This window comes from Cheilinus undulatus, linkage group 2 (genome assembly GCF_018320785.1).
Source record: "Cheilinus undulatus linkage group 2, ASM1832078v1, whole genome shotgun sequence".
Lineage (NCBI taxonomy): Eukaryota > Metazoa > Chordata > Actinopteri > Labriformes > Labridae > Cheilinus > Cheilinus undulatus.
Window position 1 is genome coordinate 37,452,284 of NC_054866.1, and position 27,637 is coordinate 37,479,920.

Here is a 27,637-nt window from a genome sequence, read left to right on the forward strand (position 1 = left end):
ATGAACACTGCTGCTGAACCGATAAGTCGTGAGCACATTCCCTTCACACCCTTCAGTGAGTAATAAACCTACACTTCACTGTCACACTTCGAACAGCTGCTACAGAGAGGGGACAGGAACTGCGGATCTGTCTGGTAGGCTATTGATAAAAGTTTTTACATGTTATGTCTAACTCGAGCTGTACACGTAGCAGTTTTATTGTTTCTAAGTCTTATTACTTCACCTCAATGATACAGAAACCAACATTTCTTGGAAGTGTTTTTGTTTTTTTTATCAGTTAAAGGTCTGCTTCAGGAAGTGATGTTGGCCTATATCTGATTGTGTGTGTATTGCCTTTAATCTTACTAAATGTTATCATTTTAGGAAATAACGAGTTGAATTACAGGTAATTTAAAGAACCAACCATGTCTTTACAATGTGAGCTTTTAACAGTAAAATATGTCATTACTAACTTATTTAATGCAAATCAGCTCCTTAGATAAGCCTATGCTATGATTAAAGCATTGACATGATGTAGTTTTTTCCACTCTTGCCACACACTGATTCCCTGTGTTAAAACAATCATGCAAAATAATAAAGGACACAATAAATGACAATGTGTCAGTAACTACTCTATCATAAGTCATCTGTTTTATGCTAGATCATCTTCCCATGAAGTGTGTTACCGTTGACATGCCTTTCCACTTGTCTTTAAAAAAAAGTCTGACCCCAGCCTGAGTCATATATATGATTATTTATGATTTTATTGCACAAAATGCACTGGAATTTTAAGTGCAGTGTGTAAGGGGATGAGCTGTTTTTTCCATTGTTATCCTTCCTGTCTCAGTTCCTTTCTGTGAGCATTCCTCTGACAGCACAGCGACTGCAGCGCTGTCACACAATATGATGAGGAGCCCAGCTCTTCACCCTGTCTTTTAATTTGAAGGAGTGGGAATGTTTCAAGGTTGTCCTAAATTAAGAAATATCTGAAATGCCTTTTATAGAAGGGAACCTGCCTTTTTACTCTTGGGGGTTTGTATTAGGTACCTTTGTTGGTAAGCGTTAAACCATGAACAGAATTTGTGACTTCATATGAAAAGGGGAACTAATGATTAACCTGTTTATCATTTTTATATAACCTACATCACAGCGCTATTGATCCAGCTAAAGATGCAGCTCATATTTTATAGATAGATAGATAGATAGATAGATAGATAGATAGATAGATAGATAGATAGATAGATCTGTGTCACAACTAACAACACCAATCCCCAAATGGATATGTAAAAATCAAAACTATTTGTAAATCTACATGTGTAAAGTTAAGGAAAATCCAGTACAAAATTAAGAAATTCCACTATGAGAACTTTTTGTTTGTTTGTTTGTTTGTTGTTTTTTGCATCTGCACAGCTGCATTTCTCTTCAACAGAGTGCAAAGTACTGTTATTGCTTCATTCAAGTACATTATCAATAATGTGTAAAAAAAACCTGTTAACTTGAAACAGCTGTGTAATAGAATGCTTTATTCGACATATTTTTTTGATGTAATAATCTTGATTTATCAATCCCTTTTAAATGCACTTAAAAACTTTGATTACACATTCAATTTTATGATATTTACCAAGACTTGTTCCTGATTATAGCTTCAACTGTACTTTGTACACCTTGTGGTTTTGAAAAATGGGTCAAATCAAGCAAGGAACTTGGCATCTGCTCTTCTCTCCTCTACATAGTTGTATTTTGTTGTTCCCTTAAACCCAGTAAAATGTAATCATTCATGTTTTAAAGACAAAGATTAATCTACAAAGAGAGTGATCCTAGACCCAATTTTCACCCATAAATGTGACAACAACCATAGCATGAAAACTGCATGGATATTTGCATCAAAGTGCCTTAGTTTTTTCTGAAAGCATAAATTCGTACACACATCAGAGCAACAGTGTTTACAGCCATATGCAGAGTCTGATGTATTTATAGTCTGCATGAGTACAGTACTTTTGAATATCCACCTGAGCTTTAGTTTAAAATGCATTTTTATTTTCTCCCTCTTATTATTTAGGATCAGTGAGACCTAAAAGTTTAAAAGCTCAGCCTCGTCTTAGAACAGTATTTTGTTTTGGTTTTTTTTTACAAAAAATTATGTCCACAAATGTGGATGGACTACAAAGACTTCTTTTGCCCACCATGAACAACATTTTCACTAAAAGTTCTGGATTTATTGAATATTTTTAATTCCACAGTCCACACAAATTCACAAAATTCCAAAGAAATGATCTCAAAATTCTTAAAAATAAAAAACTTTTCTATAATAAGTATACCATAAAAAGTACTCCAAAATATATTCAGTTATTCCCCATTGTTTAAGTGAACATTTTTCATTAAACTTAGACATTGCAATAAAATTTTGCCCAAAAATTACATGCAATTCAAAGAAATTTTGAAACAAATTCCCCTAAAATGTTCTATTATATTCCCCCCAAAAATGTACAAACATGTTCCCCCAAATTCCATGAAGATGGCTGAAACTTTCTCTAAACATCCCCACACATTTCCTGAAATGAAAATTACATGGACAATCTTGAAAATGTTCAAGCAAATTTCCCCCTGAAATTTAGAAATACATTCCGCCAATTTCCATGAAAATGACAGAGAATGACTCCAAACATCCTCACAAACTTCCCTGAAATTTCTATGAAAATTCCTTAAAAGTTCAAGGTACCCCCCCCCCCCCCCCAAAAAAATACAGTTTAACTCCCAAAAAGTGACAAATAAAGGAGCAAATTTCAAATTTACACAATTAAATTAAATTCCCCAATATTGAAATCCCTTTCCAGATTTCTATAAAAATGGCTGAAATTTTTTAAATAAGTGCCCCCCAAAATTCCCAATTTCCCATGACAATGGACAACAAAATGAAAGCAAATTCTCCAAAACTTTCAGTGAAACTGTCCAAAATTCATAAACAAAAAAACCTTTATTTCTATCTGAATATTTTAAATTTTCAAAACATATTCACTTAAGTATTCAAACATACTAACAAAAAAAATTAATGAAATCCCTAAAAGTTTTAAAAGTCCCCCAAACAACCAAATAACTTTCCCAAATTCCCATGAAATTGGCAAATAAATAAAGAAAAAATCAATGCACATTTCCCCGTAAACTTTCAATAAAACTCTTCAAAATTCATAGAAATATCTCCTAAATCTCCATGTAAATATTTAAAATTTTCAACCATATTCACTTAAATTTCTTCGAACATTTCTGAAGATTTCATTGCAAATTCTTCCAACTTTTAAAGCAAATTACTTGAAAAGGCATTCTGTACAATTATCTCTAAAATTGTAGTTGCAGAAATTGCTACTATGTTGCAGACAAGCCAAAATGTAATGTCCTCATAGGTGGATTTGCTGCTTGGGTTTAAACTGGGAAGCTGGGGTAAAACAAGCAGCTTCCTTGGACTAATCATGTCCAGACACAGGGAGGCAGTATTGTACTGATTTATTCTGTAGAAACTGAGTGTGAAACTCAGCCTTTCTCCACTCTCAGCTGTTTTCCAGAAACATTTAATCACTCAATTTGTCACATTTTCCTATTCATATGAATATTTCTTGCAGTTTTGCTCTGTTCATTGACTTCCCTCTTTGTCACATGTGTGTTCTTTCATGTTCTCCGGGTAAGAACATGAATGTATGAATTGGTTTCACTTAGACCTTAACTAAACCCTGATTTATGGATTCACTAGAACTAGTATTTGTGTACCTTCATCGATAACATCTCCAGTCTGAGTTACCTTGAATTTAAGAGGCTTTTGTGTATTGTGTGACTGAGCTATTGTTGTAGAGGGCTTTGATCCTGTTCGTTATTTGCTCATCAACTAATTTATTCTTTCTTTGTTTCCACAGATGAGTAATACCAAAGTGGGGAAGAGAAGTGGATGAACTAGATTCCCCAGGCTTAATGGATGGATTGTATGACTAATTACTTACTGTACACTCTATGAGTCCAAGTGATTTCAAATATTTTCAAAATCAACCACTGAGGGTGTGTCTGCTTCAGCGTTACTACTACGGCATGCGGGATGGGCCAAACTCGCTCCGATCTTTCGCATACCACCACCAACCCAGTCAGAACGAAATGGAAAGCAGGGGAGACGGCCCAGCGACTCCGTATCCACAGATTTAGGAGCGGAGAAAAGCGACGGGGTGACCAGTCAAACAGGAATCCGATGAAAAATAAAGTGCTGTCGTGTTTGGGAAGGAGAAAGCGAGACTCCAGTCAGACAGAGGCGGATTTTGGTTGCGGAAACAGAGCCGGAGATCCAGCAACGCGCTGCGAACACAGAGTAGGAAAGTTGCCGAGGGACGAGGTTACCTCGGCGGTAGGGGAACACAGATCATCCCCAGGTTGTTTTCAGACACAATCCGGCCTAGATGATAATACGAAGGGTACTCAACACGCTGTGAACCGAGAGGCACTTGCTGGCCCGCCTGATGCGTCCGGTTTGGAAACGCGGAGCGGTGAAGCCAGCGGTGCGGGCTGTGAGGAGCCGAAACCCGGACGAGAGGACAATGCCTCGCACCCTCCGGCGAGGGCCATGGAAGACCTGACACCGGGGGGAAACAACCGGGACCATGCTGTATGTGAAGTCAGGGAATTAACGGGAAGGAGCAAGACTTCAGGCCTGCTCACCTCTGACCCCAACACTCGGACTAGCCTGACCGCTGATCAACCTCTGGATCGCGGACAGTTAAGGGCCGAGAACGCGGATCAACCTCTGGATAGTAGACTGTTAACAGCCAAGCACGCTAAGGCCAAAATGACTAAAACGGACACTAGTGCCATTGCATGTCCACCCATAGCAGCCGGTGACCAAATAAACTACTGTCTGGTTGAAACCAAGAGCCGAGGACCCCAAGAAGAAGGACAAAGTTTCCCTGGAACCATACCAAAACTTATCATAACCAGAGATCCCAGTCCGACCCGCCCTCTGGAGACCCCAGCCCTGCTGGGTATCAAGGCAGAGCTCAGCACCGGCTCATGTCTGGAGCCTCAGCCAGAAGATGAGTCTCCCTGCTGCTCGGACAGTGGCTGTGGTGGGTCCCCTTCGCTGATGCGACCAATTAGGAAGCTGTCCAACTCCTCCTCCATCGGCTTGTCCTCAGCGTCATCGTTCGAGGAATCTGAAGACGACTACACCGGGAGCGATATTGAGCCCAGTCTGTCTCCTGCCCGGTCTCTGTGCAGCCCTGATGATGGGACAGGGGTAAGTGCTTTTCATGGTTGAGACAGACTTAGGCCAGTGAAATATATCAGTATTTAAGATCTACTCGTGGACTGATGAACCAAATGTAGGGTAAGACTTGAGCTGGGTGATTCATCAGGTTTCAATTTCACTTACAAGTTTAGCTTCCTACAGTCATAAAAAACAAAATAATCCAATGGTTACTGTGTTGCGTTCCATGGACGCCATGTTTGGTCTATTGGTGTAGGTGTGTGTGGGAACAGAGTGAACCCCCTTTTCCTTTACTAACAGTGTGTGCTTAACCCCTCCCACTAAAACAGCTCTCATTTTTATTTAAGTGAAGAGCAGAGAGAACCACGGCACATTCCCTCTTAGGAAGCCATGGCAGATACATGGTTAGTTTGAAAATTTAGAGAGCTAAAGAAGGTGATAAAAAGACAGCCATTGATAAAAAAGGCTGTAACAGTCAGTCATATGGGACAGTTTCAGTTTTGTAGTTTGTCCTGAAATAATGCAGAATAGCAGGCAAAGATTTCCACATAGGCCACATGTCTCGTCGGACTTGGACTTTGTGTTTAAAGAACACAGGTTTTGGATGCAATGTCTTTTTTATATGATACAGTCTTTGTTATTTTAATCATCTTTAGTATCACAAAGTACAGAAGCTTTAAAAACCTTTCATTTAAACCAAAAGCTGCCTTAACAGAAAGAGAGGACTGGCTCAATTGCATAAATACGTTAGTGCCTGTGTTTTTGGTAAGCAACCAATTGTCCAGTACTTGGGGCCAAGGACTTCTAGTTATGTTTCAGTGGTGTCAAAACAGGTAATTTCAGTTTACTAGAATAATATTGAAGTTCAATAATCTGGTATTGTGACAAATATTATATGTACAAACAGAAGCACACACACCTATATCCTACTCTAGCTTTTGCCAAAGATGCTATTACTCATCAGATGTCTCAGAGGAGCATGACAGCACACATTGATTTCCATGTTATTTTTTTTTTTACAGCTTATGCACTAAAATACACATTGTGCAACAACAACCACATAAATTGCTGTCAGATGACAAAGGCTGTTGCTTCCTTGTCATCACCTATGTCTCATTGATACTTCCATATCCTCCATATTTTTCTCCTTGAAGTGCTCATTAGTTAAAATGGAGAAAACAAAGCTCAGGAGGTTAATCATACAGAGTATGTCTGGAGTGATGTTGTGGATATTCTTCTTTAAATACCTATATTAAAGAGCGTTTCATTTTTTTGATGTATGCCTACAAGCTTTAATTTCTGTGATATAGGAATACAACCAGTATTACATTAAGGAGGAAAGTGTTTTATCCCTCCAAACCCAGCCTTTTTCCCCTGGACCCTCATGGCTCATGATCACATGGCTTTGATGAGCTCAGCCGCAGGACCATTCAGACTCTGTCCGCAGGCATTTTTAAATAATTAGTCATCATGTTACTGCCCCCCTCCCCAACTCAGAAAACAATTCTTACAGATGATATAGGAGCAGTCCAGGAGTTAGTTAACACCCCCATTGGTTCAGGCTTTTCCTCTCCTCCAGACATGTGAGGCACTTTGAATTTTCCAAATAGGAAGTTGTGTTATTTCTCCCTCCGGGTGAGCAGACTTTGAAGCACTGTTGTCTAGGACTGGCCAGAATAAGTGTTAAAACAGGATGCATCCACTGGAGATTAACTTCCAGTAAGTCCGTTCAGGTTTTCTGTCCAGGCCATGAAACTGGACATGTGTACTGCAAGTTGTTTTTCTATCCAAAATTAAAAACCTGGCTGAGCTCATATTAGTCATATTTTTTGACAGTCAAGAGCCAGACATTTTCCACAGGGTATGGTCCACCCCTGTCTGCAGTTTAATTTCCCTTTTCCAAAGAAAGACATGACATAGAGGAAATAGGACAAGATTAAGATCCAATTTATTTTGATGGTTGACCATTTAGAGTTCCTGCTTATCCTGATGGCACTGTCATTGATTTATATCTCACATTCTTAATCCCTCAGATACATCAAACATGGTTATTGTGAGGTGGAAAAACAGCTATTTAACTTTTTTCTTAAAGAAATAAACAGATTTATTCCTTTACATAAATAACAATCTGATTTACATAACTTTAAACTGTTGTCCTTTAGCTGTTCATTAGTGAGCCATTAAATCTAATGAAATATTTAACATGTGCCTGGATATGCACAGCAATGTTTGAATATGTCACATTACCAAAAAAAAAATTATTCAACAAAACTTAAACATACATTTTCTCATAAAGTCAGCTTCTCTACTGTTTTTGACCTCAAGGATTTGTCATCATAATCATCCTGTTGTATGTTGTACAGGTTCACATGATCAATTATAAGTCTTGTATTCTTGCTTTAAGGGGAGTGACAAATGATTAAAATAATTGCAAATTAATCAGCCAATTATGTTAAAAGAAAAGAAAAAGGGAAAAGCCTAATTTCCCAGAGTCAAAGGTGGCATCTTCATGAGTACTGTGATGTCTGGCAGTAGTTTGAAGCACATGTTGCTGCATTTTACAGTGACATAAAAAAGAAAATTGCTGAAACATAAGGGTTTTTACTCAAAAATGCCCAGAATATTCCCATAATTCTTTGGTAATTTGGTTGAGGTTTAGTTCTATCCACAGTTTTTCTCCATATTTGATTTCTTCTGATAGTATTTTTATTTTTTGATATGGTATGATATGGTTTGAGGTGTCACAGAGTGAATTTATGTCCAAAGTTAAGGTGTCATGAATACCGATAAAGAATAGTAACTCCCATCATGCATTTACTCTCTTGTTGAGTGAAGTCATGAGAGTCTTTTCATCACATACCCCCAAAGGACACATCTTTTTTTTTGGCTCCAAGTTACATTAATGACGATCAGCAGGTCAGTGGACAGAGTGATCTCCAGGCTATTACACTAAGAGTCCGGAAATGAGCAACCTGAGGAGTTGCACTTGAGCTGTTGTAACAAGCAGGATGACGCTACCCTGTGGTTTCTGATAAGAGCTGGCTTTTAATGACCATGTTTTGTCCTCTTTCGGTTGAGTTACAGCTCTGTTGTCCGTTGTACCGTAACTCATAAAGCAAGGGTGTGCTTTTTTTTGTTACTGGCTTTTAAAAGCAGCAGCCATGATGTCTACTCCCAGCCAAACCAGTTGAGATTAGTACACTCATGACGCGCGCAGGTACTTGCTCAAACATGCATACTCAGAGACACACAAATGCAGCGATTGCGTCTTGCATTCAGAGTTCAGTGTGTGTGTCATGGAAAATTGGGCTGAAGGCAGAGCAGGTTGCTAAGCGACGTCTTTGCCTTATATGGTACTTTTTTTATACTCCTCGTCTTGTTCTGTTTCTGACACAGACAGTATCTGCTCTGTCCCTGACGTTTGAATGTTAGCATTGCATTCCTTCAGATGTCTTCTCAGCCAACACTGCTGATGTTATTCTGAATATTTATTACTGAAAAACCTCTTTATGAGACACTTTTTCTCCCCCTACACAGCCAGACAGAAAAGCTTAATATTTTGTCCCTGAAACCCTGTGAGACAAACAGTGGAACAGATATATAAGAGGAAAATGAGAGTGGAGACAGACAAAAACAGAAACTTTGAACACATAGCCTACACGTGATGACTCTTTCATCTACAATTGTAGTCTTGTTTTCTGTGGCAACAATTATTCAAAGTCCCACACAAAACTCCCACAACACTTGCACACAAAATTCATGCTGCAGAGCAACAGCCAAAGATGTGTTTTCTGTCAGGATTCACATTTATACAGTCATTATTTCCAAAGCTTGAAGTATAATAAACTCCAAAGGTTGTATTGCTTTATGTTTATCACACTTTTACAAGAAATCATGAATTCAAGATGCAGTTAAAGTTGAATAACATTTGAAAGTGTATTTAATGGACTAAATAAAAATCTGAGGGTTTTTCTTTATCACTTCAGGGTTTAAACTGCATTTACTATTATTACCCTGACCTGCTAAGGGACTGGAGATTAAGGGTTGACCAGTTATCAGCCTGGCTATTAATACTTGTCATTAGGCTTGTGTGTGTATATATCCTTTTTTGCCAGTTGCTGATAGAATTAATTAATTAAAAAGCGGGTGAGAAGTGTCTTACCCTCTGGTTTGTTTCACTCTTCACAGTCTCACCACAACACTATCTGATTGGCTAGGTGTCACACAAGTACAAGCCAATCAACAGTAGGGACTGAGGTTCACTGACGCAATTAGCGTTTGGCATTAATTCCTGCTTTACTGTAAGGGGCTAAAATCTGTGGTATTTCATGGGGTATTACAATTGTAGTTTTTCAGTATGGTCAGTGGGTGTTGCTGCATGGCTGCAGCTTAGCTTGGATACTATGGATTTTATGTCCGGGTCATGTGTGTGATCCCTAAAGGGCTGAGAAGCACAATTTATTTTTCACTTTGAGTTGAAGGATTATGTCATTGTTTTCTATGTTATTGACATTGTTTACGTCGTTGCCTTGGAAGATTTATAAAATGAACTTGTTGTAAATGTACTACTGCTTGAGTGAACATCAGCAAGGACACAGAAACACCCTCAGGTAAAGATGTTTGCAACCTGTAGCCTTGGCACTTCAGCCAGGTCACTTCAGGATCAGACAGCTCATTGTGTGATTTTCACTTCCTAAATACCCAGATATGATTTTTGAATGAAGAAGAGGGCATTTTAAAAGATAAAGCACATAAATTTACATGAATAAATAAGACTTACGGAGGGGCCATTAGCTGGATTGTTGGGGGAAGCCACTCGTTTTTCTGCAGACAGGCCTGTTGGTAGGCATTGGATGTCTTTGTACCGTTAACATGTTGGTACCAGATTTTGATTGTTGATGCTATTACAAATCATCATGGCTGAGGAACAGTTTTAAAGGGACATAGTTTTAAAACAGCATGAAATTGAAGTAATCCTCTTATTTGAACTTGAGTAAATGGACTTGGATTCAGTCCACCAGTGACGTTAAATGGTCAGAGAAAACAACTACTACTAATTGTAAATGTTGCAAGACTGTTGCTCCTTTATGGATCAAGGATTATTTGCTGTCTGACTAATCAAAGCATTAAACAATGACCCAATAGATAAGAACACAATGTTAAGGAAGTTGTAAACAGGAATTTTGTTCTTATTCCATGAAAAGATTCTCTCAGGAGGTGTCTAGTTTTCACATACAGTTATGTTATATCAATACAATAGCAAATTTTAATTACCTTTGAGATCAATTGCTCTGTTGTTTTGTTTTTCAAAGCAATTTTTAAATCTGAAAAGTAAGCTAAAAGTATTGAAAACGATTTTTTAAAAACGTGCATCAAGATAACATAATGATAATGCTGTTTAGTTTCACACCTGATGCAGAACTTTTGATATTTGGAGCTATTAAGCTCTGAAATGTTAAAACAGAGGATCTGAGCATATCGAGATTTTTAAATGGAGCTAAAATTTATTTGTTCATTTTATGGAGTACGTAATAATTTTTACAATTATTAGTATTATAACAATTATTGTTCGGTTTTATACTCTTTCTTATTTTATTCAAATTTAAATTTTTTATTTGGGTTTTTGGGGATTTTGTCTATCTCTAGTTATGATCATCTACTCTGTCCAATTTTATAGTCTTTTAACTATTTGGGATTTTATTTATTGATTTGTCATTATAGATTCATTATATTTTACTAATTTAAATATTTCCTATTTCAATAATAATTTCTTTAATTCTTATGGCTTTTATCTCTGTCTCTTTTTGTTTTATTTGTGTAATTGCTTTTTTCTTCTTTTTCTTCTTTTTTTTTTAGATATATTTGGGTAATTTTCGTGCCTTTATTCACAGAAAGAAGAACAGTGGATAGGTTCAGTAATAGGCTGTATGTACATGGGGCACAACCTAACCATAAGGCTATTAGCACCTCTGTTGTCTGTGTTTGAATCATCCATCTTTTTAATTATTTTATTGAATTATTTCATCTTTTTGTTTATCCCTTTTTAATGTCCTGTAAAGCACTTTAAACTGCAAATGATTTTGTTTGAAAGGTGCTATGTAGATAAAGTTTGGTTGATTGATATTCCACTGATTACAGTAAAGACAAGAGGATGAAAGGTAATCCTTTGAAAGGAGAGATATCAGCAAAAAAAGGTTTTATGTTTTCCTTTATTGATGCATGAAATTATCATGATTTTTAACATTGTGATTAACTGTACCAGCAGTGATATGTACTGTAGACACAATGAGTATTTCAACCTCAGACTGTTCAGACTCACAGAAAATCTTCAAAACCATCAGCCATGATGACTTTTATTCTTTTTTTTTCAGCCAGTTTCTTTGTGAGGAAGAATTTTCAATGAGATTTAAAAGCTCCTATATTTTCTGCACGCAACAGCCCACCACAGTCGAGCTGCTCTTAGACCTGTGTTAGGGGAAAGGGATGTGGTTTTCTAAAGTCGTTTAGAGAGAGGAGCTTTGACAGTACCTGAAAACACCCAGTAGTGTATGCACATGTCGGCCCTCCTGTAGATAATGATAGTTGTCTGACAGGTTCTGGTTTGCCTTTACACATGTGTCCACACACACCTCTGTAAGTTACACAGTACTGAGGAATTTGTCATGAAGACAAAAGGAAGAGAGCATTAGGAGGGTATGGGAAGCTCTGTTGTCCTCCTTTGCCCCTCCTCTTGCCGGTCAGTCATGAATCCGGCAGGAGACTGGCTCAGCGTGGGGCTCTGGATTGGCCATGCAGGGATTAGGGGATGAAAGGGAGAGAGGAGCAGAAGAAAGGTTAGAGAGAGGAGACAGATCATTGTGTGGAGGTTTGTGCCTTCAGGGGGAGACTAGGTATGATTCAGGGGAAGAATTTAACGGAAAGAGGGCTAGTTCAAACAGGAAGATGATACAGAATAGATAAAAATGGCATCTTTAAGTAAGCTACATGACAGCAAAGACCATTATGGTATTGAGAAAGTGTTACGAGAGGAAGGGAGGAGTGACAGGATGTTGAAACAGGAGAAAATTTGAATGGGGTTGTCAGAAGGAGAAGGGGGTCATTGTGAAAAAGAAGTACAAGGAGGATTATTTACCAGGCAACACAAGCTTCAGTTTACAGACCGACTGGAGCTGGAATAAGGCTGAACATTAGCAAGGAGCTAACAGCAGACTCAGTTAGAGGGTGATAAATGGTTGTGAGGGATCTCAGGACAACAGGGAGGCACACATCACTGGTGGTGCTCGCCCGTGGAGACCCTGCGCTGATGGTGCGGAGTATTTTGTGCTGGTTGCGTTCCCGCTTCGTTTCTGGAGCCGTGTGTGCTTGTGTCAGCGCCTGCCTCCTCCTCCACTACTGCTCTGTTTGCCAGGTAGGAGGAATAGAACAGCAGATTTATCAACAACAGATTTAGATTCAGTCCACCATGGCTTCGAGTGTTGCTCACTAACGTCACACTCAGTGAGGACAGATTATATCAAATGCTGGTGGCAGGTTTTGCGTATTCAAATGTTGTGATTGGTATGGCAGTCTAATGTTACATTATGTGACGGTTTGTCGGACACACAGTATGCAGTTAGTCCTGTGTGATGATCTCTTTATCTGGGTTAAGTAGTGAGTAAGCCAACCTGCAGGATCATCATGCTTCAGGCTGTCATAGTTGACAGTCTCACCATTGAATTTTGTTGTTTTTATTGCAAGAACACACTCATCTGCCTATTTATTAGGTACACATGACTACAACTAGAAAACGGTGCATGAGCAGTGCAATAAACACCTAACATTTGATATATTTATATAATAGTCATTTTAGCAACAGATATAAACTGGCATCTGATTTTGTTGTTTATGTGTTTTAATAAGTGTGCATTTATGGAAAACCAGAGCATATAAGGAAAAAGTGTCTACTTAAAAAATCCTGAATCCTTCTGGCATGGGGTCTTACATTACGTCGAAGACCAGGGAGTACATGTTACTTTGTAAATATGCTTAAAACATATAAACCTTTAACGATACTTGGGATGAACAATATTGACTGAACGGTATTGGTATCAGTAGATATGAAAATTTCTTATATTGGCCACATGTACAAACAAATTTGCAGCGTTTTAGGCAGGACAAACAGACCTACAATACAGTACTGCACACACCCATGTTAAAATTCTGATTTTTATTGCTGAGATCAACACATTTACAGCCTAGTCCATACAATTTATGTCTGTAGTTCATGTTTTTAATTTAATGGGCTAACACTGTACTATAAATAACCAACTAGCTGTTTAAGTTGAACCCTCTGAGACCGAGGTTGTCTTACAGGTTATTAAAAGTTCACCAACGTTTGATCCATAAATCGTAGCCACTTACGTTTTTTTCCATTGAGGCCAGTCGTTGTGCCATTCCAGTGATGCTTCATGCTGTCCTAGCCCTTACAGAAGCTTTTCTAGTGAGCCTGGAAATTTGTTGCCTTTCCAGTGTATCTAAGGATTAAATCCACACTTGTGTGTATTATAGTGGATGTCTTTTTATCAATTTTTAGCCAATTTTTAATCATTTTAGCCACTAGCTTTACATGCCAACCACCATATTGTATCCCACAATGCTTTGTGAAGGTCTGTGACAACCAACGGCAGGCTGTTCAATGGCTGCGTCATGCTTTGTCCACCTGTGCATCTATGACCGCACAGCTCATGAAAGAGACTGCCTGAATAGCTTATAATGGAGAGTAACAGAGCCCGTGATATGTCCCTCTGTGTCACTTCAGACAGGAACTGCTTCGCATGATGGCACAAAAGCGCCAATTTAAAAAAAAAAAGCAGAAGGATTTCTTTTTGTAATTATGTGAATATTTTGAAGATTTTTGTCACAGAATATTTTTTTTCACTTTTTAGTCCCCAAGAGATGGAAGAACAAAAAATGTCTTGGTCATTGTTGCTCATTGTGTACCACACATGAAAATCGTAGTTTCAATTTCTGATTAGTTCTTTCTTTTGTATTTGTACTGCAGCACTTCTATTCCTAAATCCCAGGTTGACGTGAAATAAAGGATGTTCAGAGCTTGACTGTGAACCACAGGGTTGATGTTTTACAAGCTTTTTAAGACAATAGGCTCACGCCACGCAGGACAAAATGGTTAAAAAATATCCTAGGGTTTGAAGGCTTAAAGAAGGATACCTGTTAGCATGTTTAGGGGCATGGCTGGTATGACTGCAAGCCAGTACAGTGTAGCTGTTTGTCATGGGGCTTAAGACCGATGTCATCTCTGATTCTCTCTTTTTCCCAGTTGATCTGAAGTTATTCTGAATCTGTGTTTTCACCATGGCAGCTGCCATGGATTGGTTTCAAAAGCCCCCGTCAGTAACCAATTGGCTCTACAAGCTATGTTTTGTTAAGTCTTGTTTTTGACTCTGGTAGCTGAACAGTAAGAATTCTTGGTGCCACTTTTATTGAGGACAAAATATGCATTATTTTAACAGTTACTACAAAACCTCATGAAAAAGGAAAGGGAACTTTCTGCATTGTTTGAGAGTTAAAATAGAAAATCACTGTAAAAACTGAACATAATTTAAAGCAATAAGATACATTCTTATTATGAACGCAGTTATATTCATTGGGTGCCTTTAAGTAATGATCTCTGTTGACTTTTTAGAAATACGGGTAAATAACCAAATATTATACTTTCAAAGTGATGTCAGCTATTTTAAGTTGATGCATCATTACAAACACAAGAGACATGCCCATCACTGAAATTCAAGCAGAGGGGACGAAAAACTTTCCAAAAGGATGTTGTTGTGACACGAGTCTAAAAAAAGGTAGAAGTGAATGCCACTGAGAGCACAAAATGACGTCTGATTGAGATAAAGTGATGAAGACGAGCACTGAGAGGTTGGACGTCCATTTGATTGTAAGTGGGGGGAAATAAAAATAACTAGTCTAAAGAAAGGCTGACAGCACATCCTTTTGCATCACAGCTTTGGGAATGAAGAGGGAGCTTATGAAACAAAGAAGGATGAAGTATTCTGTGTGTGATGCATACAGTATGTGAGTTATGAAAGCAGAGTTGGTGGGGGTTTAGCTGTGAGAGGCTATCTGTGACCTAAGTGTTTTAAAAAGCTCAGATGTGTGGGATGAAGACGGCAAAGATTGTACAGTTTGAAATGGAAACAACAGTTCAGAGCATTTCAAATACATAGAGAGAGATTTTCAGCATTTGTCATCTTTGAAAAACTCCTTTATGTTCAGAGAAGCATTAGCTGGTAATTTCAGCCGTATGCTTTTGACCCAGCAGAGGAAGCATTAAGTTGTCAGCTCGAAGCAATTAGAGAGAGAGCCCGATCAGTGAAAGAAGAGAGGCTGGAGATCTGGGTGTCGGCTTCCTCTGTCACCCCACTGGTCTGTCACCCTTCACTGATTAAAAGAAACCAACATTATTGTGGTTTGACTGCAGAAATGTGTGGTTTGACAGAAAACTGCTATTTCAGGAGATTGTTTTCAGAGAACAACATCGAAGTTTTCCTTAAAAGTATTGACAATATGGACAAAACTATCTGGTGACACCAGCTATTTATTGAATTTAGTTGTATAAAGCCCATCACCTGGCCATGTCGTCTCCGTTCGCAAACATTTGAGATAAAAAATGAGTCATCCTGAAGAGTTCAGTGACTTTAAGCTTGGTACTGTGAGATAAGACAGTTAATGAAATTTCATCCTTGCTGAATGTATAACAGTCAACTGTAAGTGATGTTATGAGAAAGTGATAGTGTTTAGGAACAACAGCAACTCAGCCACGAAGCAGAGGACCACATAAAATCACAGAGTGGGGTCAATGAATGGCACTTGTGTGTAAGTTGCCAACTCTTTGCTGATTCCATAGCTGAAGAGTTCTGAACTTCCACTGACTTTGTGGAACGCGTTTCCATCACCTTGTAAGCCTCACAGCACCAAGTTCAATGCCAAGCGTCCAATGCAGTGGTGTAAAGCACACTGACTCTGGATTGTGGAGCAGTGGAGAGGTCTGTTTGGCAGTGAGATGGGTGAGTCTGGGTTTGGCAGATGCCGGGAGAACATCACCCGACTGAATTGTGCCAAATGTGAAGTTTGGTGGAGGAGGGATAATGGTATTGGGCTGTTTTTCAGAGTTCAGGCTAGGCCGCTTACTCCAGTGAAGGGTTGTCTTAATGTGTCAGCATACCAAAACATTTTGGACAATGCTATGCTTTCAACTTGGTAGCAACAGTTTGGGGATGGCCCTTTTCTATTCCAAAATGACTGTACCCCAGTGAACAAAGCAAGGACTATAAAGACATGATTTGATGAGTTGGGTGGGGAAGAACTTGAGAGCCCTGACCTCAACCCCATCAGGCACCTGGAACTGGAACGAAGATTGCAAGCCAGGTCTTCTTGTCCAACATCAGTGCCTGATCTCATAAATGCTGTACAGAAAGAATGGGCAGAAATTCCAACAGTAATGCTCCAAAATCTTGTGGAAAGCCCTCCAAGAAGAGTGGAGGCTGTTATAGCTGCAAAAGGAGGGGCAACTCCATTTTATTAAAGTACATTTATTTGAATACAATGTACACAGTCCCTTTTCGTGAAATGGTCCTGCAACTGAATACTTTTGTCCATATACTGTATGTCCAATTGGCCGAAAGGTCACATGTTACCCTATTAAATACAAAGTGCTTAATTACATAATGTTTGCACAGACTTGAAATGAAGCTGACTAACATAAAGTACACCCTAAATGCAAACACACTGGGAAAGGCTTACAAATGTTTGTGTACTCATCTCAATTTTCAAGTCTGATTATGTAACCTATAAAACTATTAGATAAACTGAAATATAGCTGCACGCTGCATGTGTATATTGTGGACCTTCTTTTCAACCTTAGCGTTATGAACTTGTAAAAGGCTCATAAGAGATTACAGCAGTAGTTTAGAGGCTGAACACTGGCGACAGTTTCACTGTCCTGAGTGTCTAAGGATGGCGTGTTGTCTTGTGGTGTACAGGTATGGGGGCTGTTGTTAATCTGATGTTTGTCTGTCCTATCTTAACTTTTTCTATCATAAACACATCAAGATTTTAAGTCGGCCCTGGTTCAAATCCAGCCTTAGGCACTTTCCCGCATGTCTCTCCCCAGCTCTTTTGTTCCTGTTTCCGATTCTATCCATTGTCCTTCTCTTTCATTAAAGGCATGAAAAGCCCCAAAAAATCTTTAAAAAAAAAGTTAGAAGCCAAATTAGCCTGAGGAACTTCACCTACAGGGAGTCTTTGCACTCAACCTATTCTTTTGGACAAAATGAACTCAGGCTTAGTTCACTCTCAAGGCCCAGTAACCTCCTGTATTTGGTAACACATGTATATGTCAGCGTGTATTTTTCCTTATTAATAGGTCAAATGTGGTTAAAACTGCTGTGCTTGTGTTTTTCTTTGTGTACTTTGTCAGTTCACTGAGTGCATTAAAAAGTGGGTGACCGCAAGATACACATTACTAATCCTCAAATTATCCTTCACAAGATGCCTCTTGTTACCCTGTCTCTACCTGTTAGTCATTATTCATAACAGACAGTTAATTTGCTGATGCATGAAGCATGAATGTGCTGCATAAACTTGTCAGTTGTCTGAATTTATTTTTATTTATTTAGTTTCCTGTCTGTCTTTATAACTCTTAACATCAATGTCTCCTTGTTTGTTTAACAAGATATTCAACACAGAAACACAGCATTGTATCACAGCCCCCTCTTCTGTTTGGACCAAGTGTACTTAAATTGTGAAAGAACCCTTAGAGGAGGCCAAATCGTCCATTAACGTCAGAGGGAGATGAGTCTATTAAGTCTCTGCCATTCTCATGTAAGGCTCATGAGAAGCTAATGCTTTCTGGTTTCATGATTGGTTAATGAAACACATTGAAACAGATGAAGATAGATTAATCTCATTTCGGAAATTGCAGCCTCCATGTCGCACATGCTGGTGAAATACACTCAATGTCGACATGTTTCGTCACTGTTCTTTGTCCTGAGACTGCAAAGGTGACCTGGGGGTTAATCTGTTGATGCGATTGGAGGCTCAGCTTGCAGGTGTCTACTAGTACTCACTCTCATTACTCTCTGCCTCTTGTGTGTCTCTGAAATCCCTGAAGTTCACCAGCTGTCTGACTAAGTACTAACCTGTTGCACAAAGTTTCATCATGAGGAACCAACGGAGGAACAGCAGCTGTTGGAAAATGTTATAATTTTCCCTCCTTTTTCTTATTAAATCCAGAACATTAAGACTGTAACCTCATATTTAAGGGCTGTTTAAAGGAGTATTGAACTGTTTTCTAGCTGAGATGTTTCTTAATATTTTTGTATAGAAAAGCCCACATTAGGCAACACTGTTCAGTAAAAGAGGAGCTTCACTCAAGATAAAAGCAGCTATTTATCCCTTATTTGTCCAAATAAACTGGTAGGAAAAATACTATTTATACAATCCAAGCTCTTTCCAGTCTTAAATCTGCAATTTGAAGGGCCCTCAGGGTTACAGAACAGCTCTCCTTAAACTCAGTAATAACTGTTAAACGCTGCTTCCGCTGTCTGTGTGTATTCCTGCACTTCGACTGTTTTATTGTGACAAAGTTTCAACAGAGCAGCTGTGGAAAGAATGCATGTGATGATAGGCTGACATGTAAACATGGCAGAGATAGGCCAGGCCACCATTAGCACAGTCATTCACAGAGGTTATATAGTTATAAAAAGATTAACTTTATTATTGTTACAGCCTCATGCCCTGGCTTTTTATCACACATTTTTTACGCCTGTTCTGACATTCTGTTTAAACCAGTCTGTTTAATCATTATTTGCATATAAATTACATGGAGGGAGTGATTTTGAAGTCTTGAATTTGAGAAGGAGCCAAAATAAATAGTCATATTGTTCTCCTTCCTGCTGTGTAATCTGCTGTAACTCACAGACTCTAATCCTAAACTGACTGTGCATTTGTTTTGATTTCCCACCCTCATGTTCTAAACGATCGATCGATGTCATGTTCTGCTCAGCCTGCTTGCGTCAAAGACCCCGGCTGCAAACTGTCCTTGCTGTGGTGTTTCCCAATGCAGATAACCATTATGCACACACAGAGTTACTGACAGTAAGGTTCTGTTTTACAACAGCGCAGTGGTGGCTCTGGTAAATGTTTTATGAATGGGCTTTGTGTCACGTAGGTTGTGCACATGGCCTTGGCTAAAGGGGAGGGTCTGTCCAATGTCTACTGAGGTGTGTGTCTCTTTGTGCACAGTACAGGGTGTGTTTTCCTTTAATGAATAATCATGCCATCAGCTGGTTTTAAGCAGAAAAGAAACCATTGATTTATTACAGCTCGAATGATTGGAAAATTCAAAAACACTCCAAATGACATATTTTCAGTTTTTTGTTTTTTTGTTGTTTTTTTTTTACTTTCCAGAATAAGTCCTGGCAGAAACTGAAGACCATGGTTCACTGGTCCCCCTTCGTTGTGTCCTTCAAAAAGCGTTACCCATGGGTGCAGCTAGCTGGCCATGCAGGTATGCATAAATATGTATAATCATGCCAACCTTGCCACACATGCAATATTTTGTCATCAGTGTGTAACCTTCATTCTCCAACTCCAAGGTAACTTCCAGGCAGGAGAGTATGGACGCTTGTTGAAGAAATACTGTGAGTGTGAGCAGCAGTGTTTGCAGAAGCTGATGAAGGACACCCTGCGACCCTACGTGCCTGGTTATTACGGTGTAGTGCAAAAAGACGAGCAAGACTACAACCTGATGGATGACCTGCTGGCTGACTTTGACTCGCCCTCCATCATGGACTGCAAGATGGGCAGCAGGTAAGACTGAGCACAGGGTGAAAAACATGTGAGTGCAGATCGCAATTTTAAGATGTTATTTACTGCAGCAGCAATTTTATCAGAGCTTATCTGTTGTTTTTAGTGGGCCTTGAAAATTAACCTTTCTCACATTGTTTCTACATTCTCTGTGTCATATCTGGTTGATAATATTAGCAATAAATATTGAGTGTGTTAAAGCTCCTGTGAGTGGCTTTAAAGCTTGTGAGGGTTTTAGAAGGTATTAAAAGAGACAGAAATTAAAAGCAACTATGTTTTGTAAACTAAAAAGAGCAATCAAGACCATTATTTTTTAGCTAAAACCCCTGCTGGGGGGTAGGAGTCAAATCAGTTGAAAAAACTGAAGTTTTTTTTAATTTTCTGTGGCTGTTTAAATTGAAAGAGATTTTTTTTTGTTGCAAACACTACAGTACTTATCCATGACAGGACAGCAACAGCAAGAAGATAAGACATACCGCTTTGTCCACAGGGGGCGCCAAAATTGACACAAACCAAAAGTTCCTCACAGGAGCTTTAAAGGTTTAAAATATGAGCACTGTGAAGCAAATAAAGTCAATTCTGTACATGAAGTCAAATACTATAAAAATTGGGGCATGTTTTGGCTTACCAGTGAGGTCATGCCCCATGTAGACAGGCAGCTAGGTCCAGGTCCGACCTGTGGCTCCATATCAGCAAGTCATTCCCCACTCTCTCATCCTTGTTTCCTGCTTTATCCTCTGTCCTCCACTCTAATGAAGGAATTAAAAGGCCAAAAAATGAATAAATACAATCCTATGAAAATTGCCAAGACAGAAATAAAGATAGAAAATGAAACCACAAGACTAAAAATAAACAGCTATTATTTTACAGCTATTTTAATTAACATAAATATTGTTTTTCAGGACATATTTAGAAGAGGAGCTGATTAAAGCCAGAGAGCGACCTCGTCTACGGAAGGACATGTATGATAAGATGGTGGCAGTGGACCCCGGAGCGCCCACGGAGCAGGAGAGGGCTCAGCAGGGAGTCCTCAAACCCAGATACATGCAGTGGAGGGAGACCCTCAGCTCCACAGCCACCCTGGGCTTCCGCATCGAAGGCATTAAGGTCAGGATTCATGCTGAAGATCCAGAAAGTTTAACCAAACAATGAGAGTAAATATTTGTCCGCTGGCTGGACTGACTCCACGTGTTTTGAGTGGAATTGAAAGCAAATTCTTTTAAAGTTTAGGCTGTATGAGTAGCTGTTAAGAGGACTGTTTGTTCTGTCAAAAATAAATCCAGGGCCTGTTATCAGGTCGGACCAGTAAGTGTAGATTTGCATGTTACTCAGACATGAATGGAAACATCTGATGACACACTGTGAGCAGCCTGCTGGGGCTTCATTTTCCAGTGGAACAAGCAGCCGTCTGTGGCTGTGCAGTTCATTTTAGTTCATATTTGTTTTCATTTCCACAAGGATGTATTATGAAATCTTGTTCAGAATATTCACATAGAGTAATGATACAAATGAAAGAAAAAAACAGTGTTTTAATTTTTTCTCACAGAAATCAGATGGGACATGTAACACCAACTTTAAGAAGACAAAGCACAAAGAGCAGGTGATGCAGGCCTTGGAGGACTTTGTGGGCGGCAACACTCAGATTCTGGTATGTTCACTGCTCTTTTTTTTTAAAGCATGCTCTCTTATTATCTTGCTCAGAATAAGATGACTAAACTGACACTGATCACATGTATAACAACACAGCAAGATACTGATTAGCGTAGCTTAGCATCTTTCAGCAGGTAACAAAAATCCACTTACTGGCACCTCAAAAGGTCAGTCACAGACACTTTGATCCTGTTTGTCTGAGTAGGGACCAGTGTTTCCTAGAAAATGGGCTTGACAAAGACATGGTTTGAAAAAAAAAACAACCCTTTATTAAAATGCATTTTTTCGACAAGATACAATTCATTGCTTTGTGAGCTTTGAAGGTGCTGGTATTGTGGTGGTTTTACACATGCACAATACCACCAAAAATGCCCCCTGATTTTCCAGGGCTTAGGTTCATGTTGCATGCAACCAGCACAATTTTTCACTTCAACTTTAACCAAATTATTCTGCCAGCCCTTACGTAAGATTAGATAAATTTTTATACAGATGGAAAGCCTGTTTTTTTCCCTTTCAAATAGTGCCACATTTGTAAGGAACATGCATTTGTGGGATAAGCAGCAGAGCTGAGTATGTGGGTTGCACCCATGAAAAATTTGCCCAATCTTCTCTGCCAATGCCAAACAGCTTATGCTGCCATTGACTCTTGTTTGTTGTTGTTTGGTAGATTGAATGATTGAAGTCTGAAGAAACAAGACATATTGGCAATTTAACAATTTATTCATTTACCAAACAGGAGCCTCAGTAGTGTGTGGAAGAACCATACACAACCACAACAGTCTGGCATCTCGTTCTCATGCTGACCACCACACATCCCATTATTCAACCAGTATTTGTCACAAGTGAGCCAGTGTGGTTGTGTTGGTCACTCTGGCACAAACAGCACACCCAAGATGATCCCACAAGGGTTCAATGGGGTTGAGGTCAGGACTGCTGGCAGGCCACTCCATCCTCTTTACTCCCAAATTCTGGACATAGTCTCTGATAAACCCCACTCTGTGGGGGTGAGCGTTGTCATCTTGGAGGATAGAGTTCGGTCCTAGACTGTGGAGATATGGGATTGCCACTGGTTGCAGAATCTCATCTCGATATCTCTCTTCTCTTCTTGCTAGTTGCTGCTGTGTTCACCTTTCCTTCTACATGGGTTTTGTTTTACCTGCTTCTTTAGTTGTTGTTTACTAGCAGTTAGCAAAGAGTTAAGAGCAATACAGCGATATGTTGACAAATTAGATTTAAAAGCAAAAAACTACATTAACCATGTTTTTCTTTTTTTTATGTTTGCCATCTTGAATATCCACTGTTGCTTTTCTCCAAATGCTTCACATACTTAGGAACCCCCCTTGTGTCCAGCATGGAAAACTTTTGGCTGTTAGAGACATGTGTAAATAAGGGGCTAGGACATTTTCAGGGGTAGGCTGTCCTGAGAGGAGTGCATGTGTGAAAACAGCTCCTGAATGACTTTTGGGGCCAGCTTAGCAGTTTGTACTTTTTAAGCCTTCTTTTTAAGCAGTAGATTTATATTTACATCATGCATAGATGTTTTTAAATGTAGTCATGCACAACTGCACCAAGAAAGGATTTCAGGTGTTGTTTATCTTCTCGTAGTCTGATGCCTTACATCTATTCTCTCCTCAGAAACTGTACCTGCAGTGTTTGGAGAAGCTCCGATCAGTCCTCGAGCAGTCACACTTCTTCAAGTCACACGAGGTGAAACACTGTCACACACTGCTTCCTTAACAAACCTGTTTTAAATGTCTTTCCCTTTATTAACTTCTGTATTAAATTTTTCACACACCTAAACTCGCCTGTCTCACTGGTTTTCTCCATCACAGGTTGTTGGTAGCTCCCTGCTGTTTGTACATGATGCCTCGGGGAAAGCCAGAGTGTGGATGATTGACTTTGGGAAGACTGTCCCCCTGCCAGCACCTCAGATGCTGGACCACAGGACGCCCTGGGTGGAGGGCAACAGGGAGGATGGCTACCTGTGGGGTCTGGACAACCTCATAGACATCTTCAGCAGCATGCTGCCTCAGACACCCTGAGTGAGGGCCTCAGTGGAGACTTCAGAGAGAAATTAGTCTGGATGGGAGAGAGAGAGGTATCAGCAGACTGAAGACTGAGGGAGAATGAGCCAAGCTGCCACTAGTATGATGACTATTCATGAGCTAAGCCATGATCCAAGTGTCTTTAACCAGTTGTTCAGACAGAGGTGAACAAAGTGCAGTAAGCCAAAGGCAAACATCATGCATCATGCTCTGTGGACGCAGAAAGAGGTGGAATTAAATGCAGGATTAATACGTTTTGTCACATGGACGGTAGCTTAATTTGAGAGAAAGCGGAACATTTTCCTGCACAGACATTCAAAGTTACTCTTCTCTTCTGCTCTCCTTTCCTGCCCTCTGCTGGTGAAAAGTGCACATAGCACTCAGACCCCGATGCAGGTATGAAACTAAAGCCCTTGAGGAGCGTTTGGTAATGGGAGTTTTATCTATCTCAAGGACCACTTTTTGATGTTTAGCTATTCATTAACACTAAAACACTTGTCAGACCACGTGTTGACTAACCTGGTGTGTAAATACAGTTTAATTTAAATTTTTTTTTTGCCTTGTTTAACCTCCTTACCTTGTTTGTAAAATTTTCTGTGCCTACAGCTGTTTGATCATTCCGCTTTAGTGGACTCCTGCTATTTTTTTTTTCTTCCAAAAAGTTCACCAAAGTGTAAACTAATTTAATCCCAAAGTGTAACTTCTGGTTGGGTATTTATGAATTTAAATTTTTATGAAAGTGCAGTGCATTTTTCCCCATCTTTAATTGTACATTAAGCAGCTCTATAGCCATGTTTGTGTGGAAAATGTTTTGCACTATGGATTGTCACAAAGCCATTGAACAAAACAAGCAGTGCCTCTGTGAGTCTTTTGACGGGAAGCAGCAGTCGAGTTAGAGCTGGGCAATATATCGAGTATACTCGATGTAACGCGGCTTTTGCCATGCACAATGTATAAAATGACTATATCACGAACCTCCGAGTATAAATTATGTGGAAGTTTTGAGCCGTCAGCGTGCATTTCTTGCTAGAGTTTTGCTTCTCCCATTGTCCCTGAATGCATCTCTCACAGCAGAGCGCTTACTCCCCCTCCCATCCAGAAAACCCTCCTCCGCATATGCGCATTTTTGTATCAGCGGAGGAGAGAGGAGGTAAACACTATGGGTAAACAAAGCAGAGTGGTGAGTTAGTGGCTAGTTAGCTGCGTTCAGAGATGGACAACGAGAAACAGCGCTGGTCTGTCATTTGCCAGGGTTTCGGCTTTAAAAAGAAAGAGGTCGAACTCACACAGTAATCGTTAAAATACGCCATAAGATGACTCTGGGATAACAGCGGCAGTAACACAACACGCCGCGAAAGACGTGAGCCCAGTGTTGTTAAAAAGCCAGGATTTTAAAATCTCATAAAGACACTTAACCCAGAATACGTGATTTGCTTGAGCACGAGCATTGTGCTAAAAACTCCCTGCCAGTGTCGTACATGCCAGAGAGAAGATGGCCAAGCAGCGGACAAATGTGATCCACTTCTCCACAACTCCGGAGCCTTATCTCAGCCTAACAGTTCAAAACACCAACAACGCAGAGTTAAAATGTTTGTGCCTCCAAACGAGCTTTTTTCCCCCATGATCACACAGGAGAGCTTCTTAAATAAGCTCTAAAGTTGCTCCCATGTTATGAACCTGTCAGAAAAGGGGCCAGCTTTCATCAGCACAGATAATGGACTAATGTCATCATAGCTGTGAGCCTGAATGGTGGACGAGACTGCAAGGTTTTAGCCATCGGCTGCATGCAGGATTGGTGAATTTTGTGTAGGTTTGCTTCACCCTTAATGAGAAAATAATGATTTTATAATTCGCAATAGTAAAAATAACACAGAAAACATTTCAGGACTGTCCATACACTATAAAAGACCGAGTATTTCACGATTTATGTAGCCTATGTTTGATTTATTAGTAAAAGTTTGAATGAAGTCCTTTTCAAAATAAAATAGTGTGTTAAATTTGACCTTCTACATACAATTTTATTAAAAATCTAATAGAACAGTCTATTTTAATCACCAAACTAGTGTCATTTGGAGCTGAATTAAACATACAGCCACTTAGAGGACATTCCAAAGTATTGTGATATACATCGTGTATCGGGCTATAGCAAAAATATAATCGGGATATCAATTTTAGGCCATATCGCCCAGCTCTAAGTCAAGCATTGGGTTTACAAATGCCATCATTCAGAAAATGAACATACATTTATTTTGCTGTTATAACTCAATCCTCTCTGGTCAGTGTTGCTTTGGAGCTTTTCAGTGATGAAAAGAGAAACAGGAAACTGGATTTATGTCATTTAACTGATCTGTCTGGTTATGCTTTCATAAGATTTTAATTACATAACAGCTTACACGTGGTTTTAAAACTGGAATTTTCTCAAGTGTCTTATGATTGAAAGGATAACATACAGTTGATTACAAAAAAGCTTCATTTAGTTACAGTAAAAAAGAAGATATGTGGTTCAAATTTGTTTATGCAAGGTGGAGTTTACAAAGAACCATCACTGTTATGTTTAGATAACATGCCAGTGCTTCATATCTGTCATGCCTTTACAGGAATGTGAGCACATCAGTCTTGAGTCTTCCAGGTACTTGCATAATTGTCAGGCAGTGCTGTGTGGGTGTGAAGGTGCTCAGTCAGTCAGAAGATGAACATTTTCTGCCTGAGTGCTTTAAACATCTTATCACATGAAACTGAAGTTCTACTTCAGGAAGTCTTTTTCCATTTCTGCGAGTAAAGACACCAGGAGAGGAAAGCAGGAGTATTAAAAGTGTTTACGAGGTATTATTCTTTGCTCATAAATCTTCTGTATTTGCAAAACCATCGGGCGCTAACCTGGGTGCTGCTTGAGAGAAAGAAGAAAACTGGAATCATAACCACATTTCTTATTTGTAAAAGGCAGCATATTTTAAGTTACAAAACAAAAGTGATTGAGTCCCAGGTCATGGATTGCAATAAACTGGAAATAACATTTTATGTTTTCAGTGTCTTTTTTCCCTTAAAATCTCCACATCTTTTGGTGCTAAAATGTTTTTCTTATCCGAAAAAATTTACAAGTCAGCTGTGAATCAAGATTCCGTGATATCAATTTTGAATTAATTTAATGCATTTTGTGCAGACAGTGCCTTTAAAAAGTATTCTTCCCCTTGGCTATTTTAGCCTTTCATTAAGTTTATCAATTTAGTCATGGGCAAAATAATTGGCTTTTTTGATAATATAAATTACAAAAAAACTTTATTTAATGTCCAAATGAAAACAGATTTGTGAAAGTAATGTCATTTAAACAAAGATATGTAAGGTAAAATAAGTGACAGCATAAATATTCATCCCCTTTAGAGTGAATGACCTAATTCAACTGAGACCTGATTAATCAGTACTCCTGGCTACCATTACACCATGAAGACAAAAGAACACGCCAAGCAGCTCAGAGAAAAGGTTACTGAAAAGTACAAGTCAGGATGGGTGCAAAAAAATTCCAAGGCACTTAAGTTCAGTTAAATCCATCATCAGGAAATGGATGGAATATGGCACGTGTAACCTTGCAAAGCAGATGTATAAGCCTGTTTCCGTGCTTCTCTTCTTTCTACAGTCTATGGTTTCTCACTGGCGAATCTATCTTTCAAAGCTCCCGTCCAAAACCTTTGGGCCCTGTAAGAAAGTGACAGGACCAATCAGTGATGAGGGGTAGTACTTTCTGGCACGGCTGAGTCATGATGAAAGCAAGCAAGCAACAAGAAGCTGGTGCCATTATGGCGCAAGACATTAGCGTGGATGCAGCTAAAGCGCCAGTTTTATCAGAACTTGATGACATGTCTTAGTG

At 39.2% G+C, this 27,637-nt stretch overlaps 1 protein-coding gene across 1 annotated transcript; it reads left to right on the forward strand.

The window, feature by feature from the left end:
• Nucleotides 1–26,788, forward strand: itpkcb (inositol-trisphosphate 3-kinase Cb). The gene is made up of 8 exons (XM_041812648.1): nt 1–134; nt 3,882–5,242; nt 19,682–19,781; nt 19,870–20,083; nt 20,983–21,187; nt 21,627–21,728; nt 23,366–23,437; nt 23,563–26,788. The coding sequence occupies exons 2-8, from the start codon at nt 4,058–4,060 to the stop codon at nt 23,770–23,772; spliced, it is 2,088 nt and encodes a 695-aa protein (XP_041668582.1). The 5' UTR covers nt 1–134; nt 3,882–4,057; the 3' UTR covers nt 23,773–26,788.
• Nucleotides 26,789–27,637: the final 849 nt, after the last annotated feature.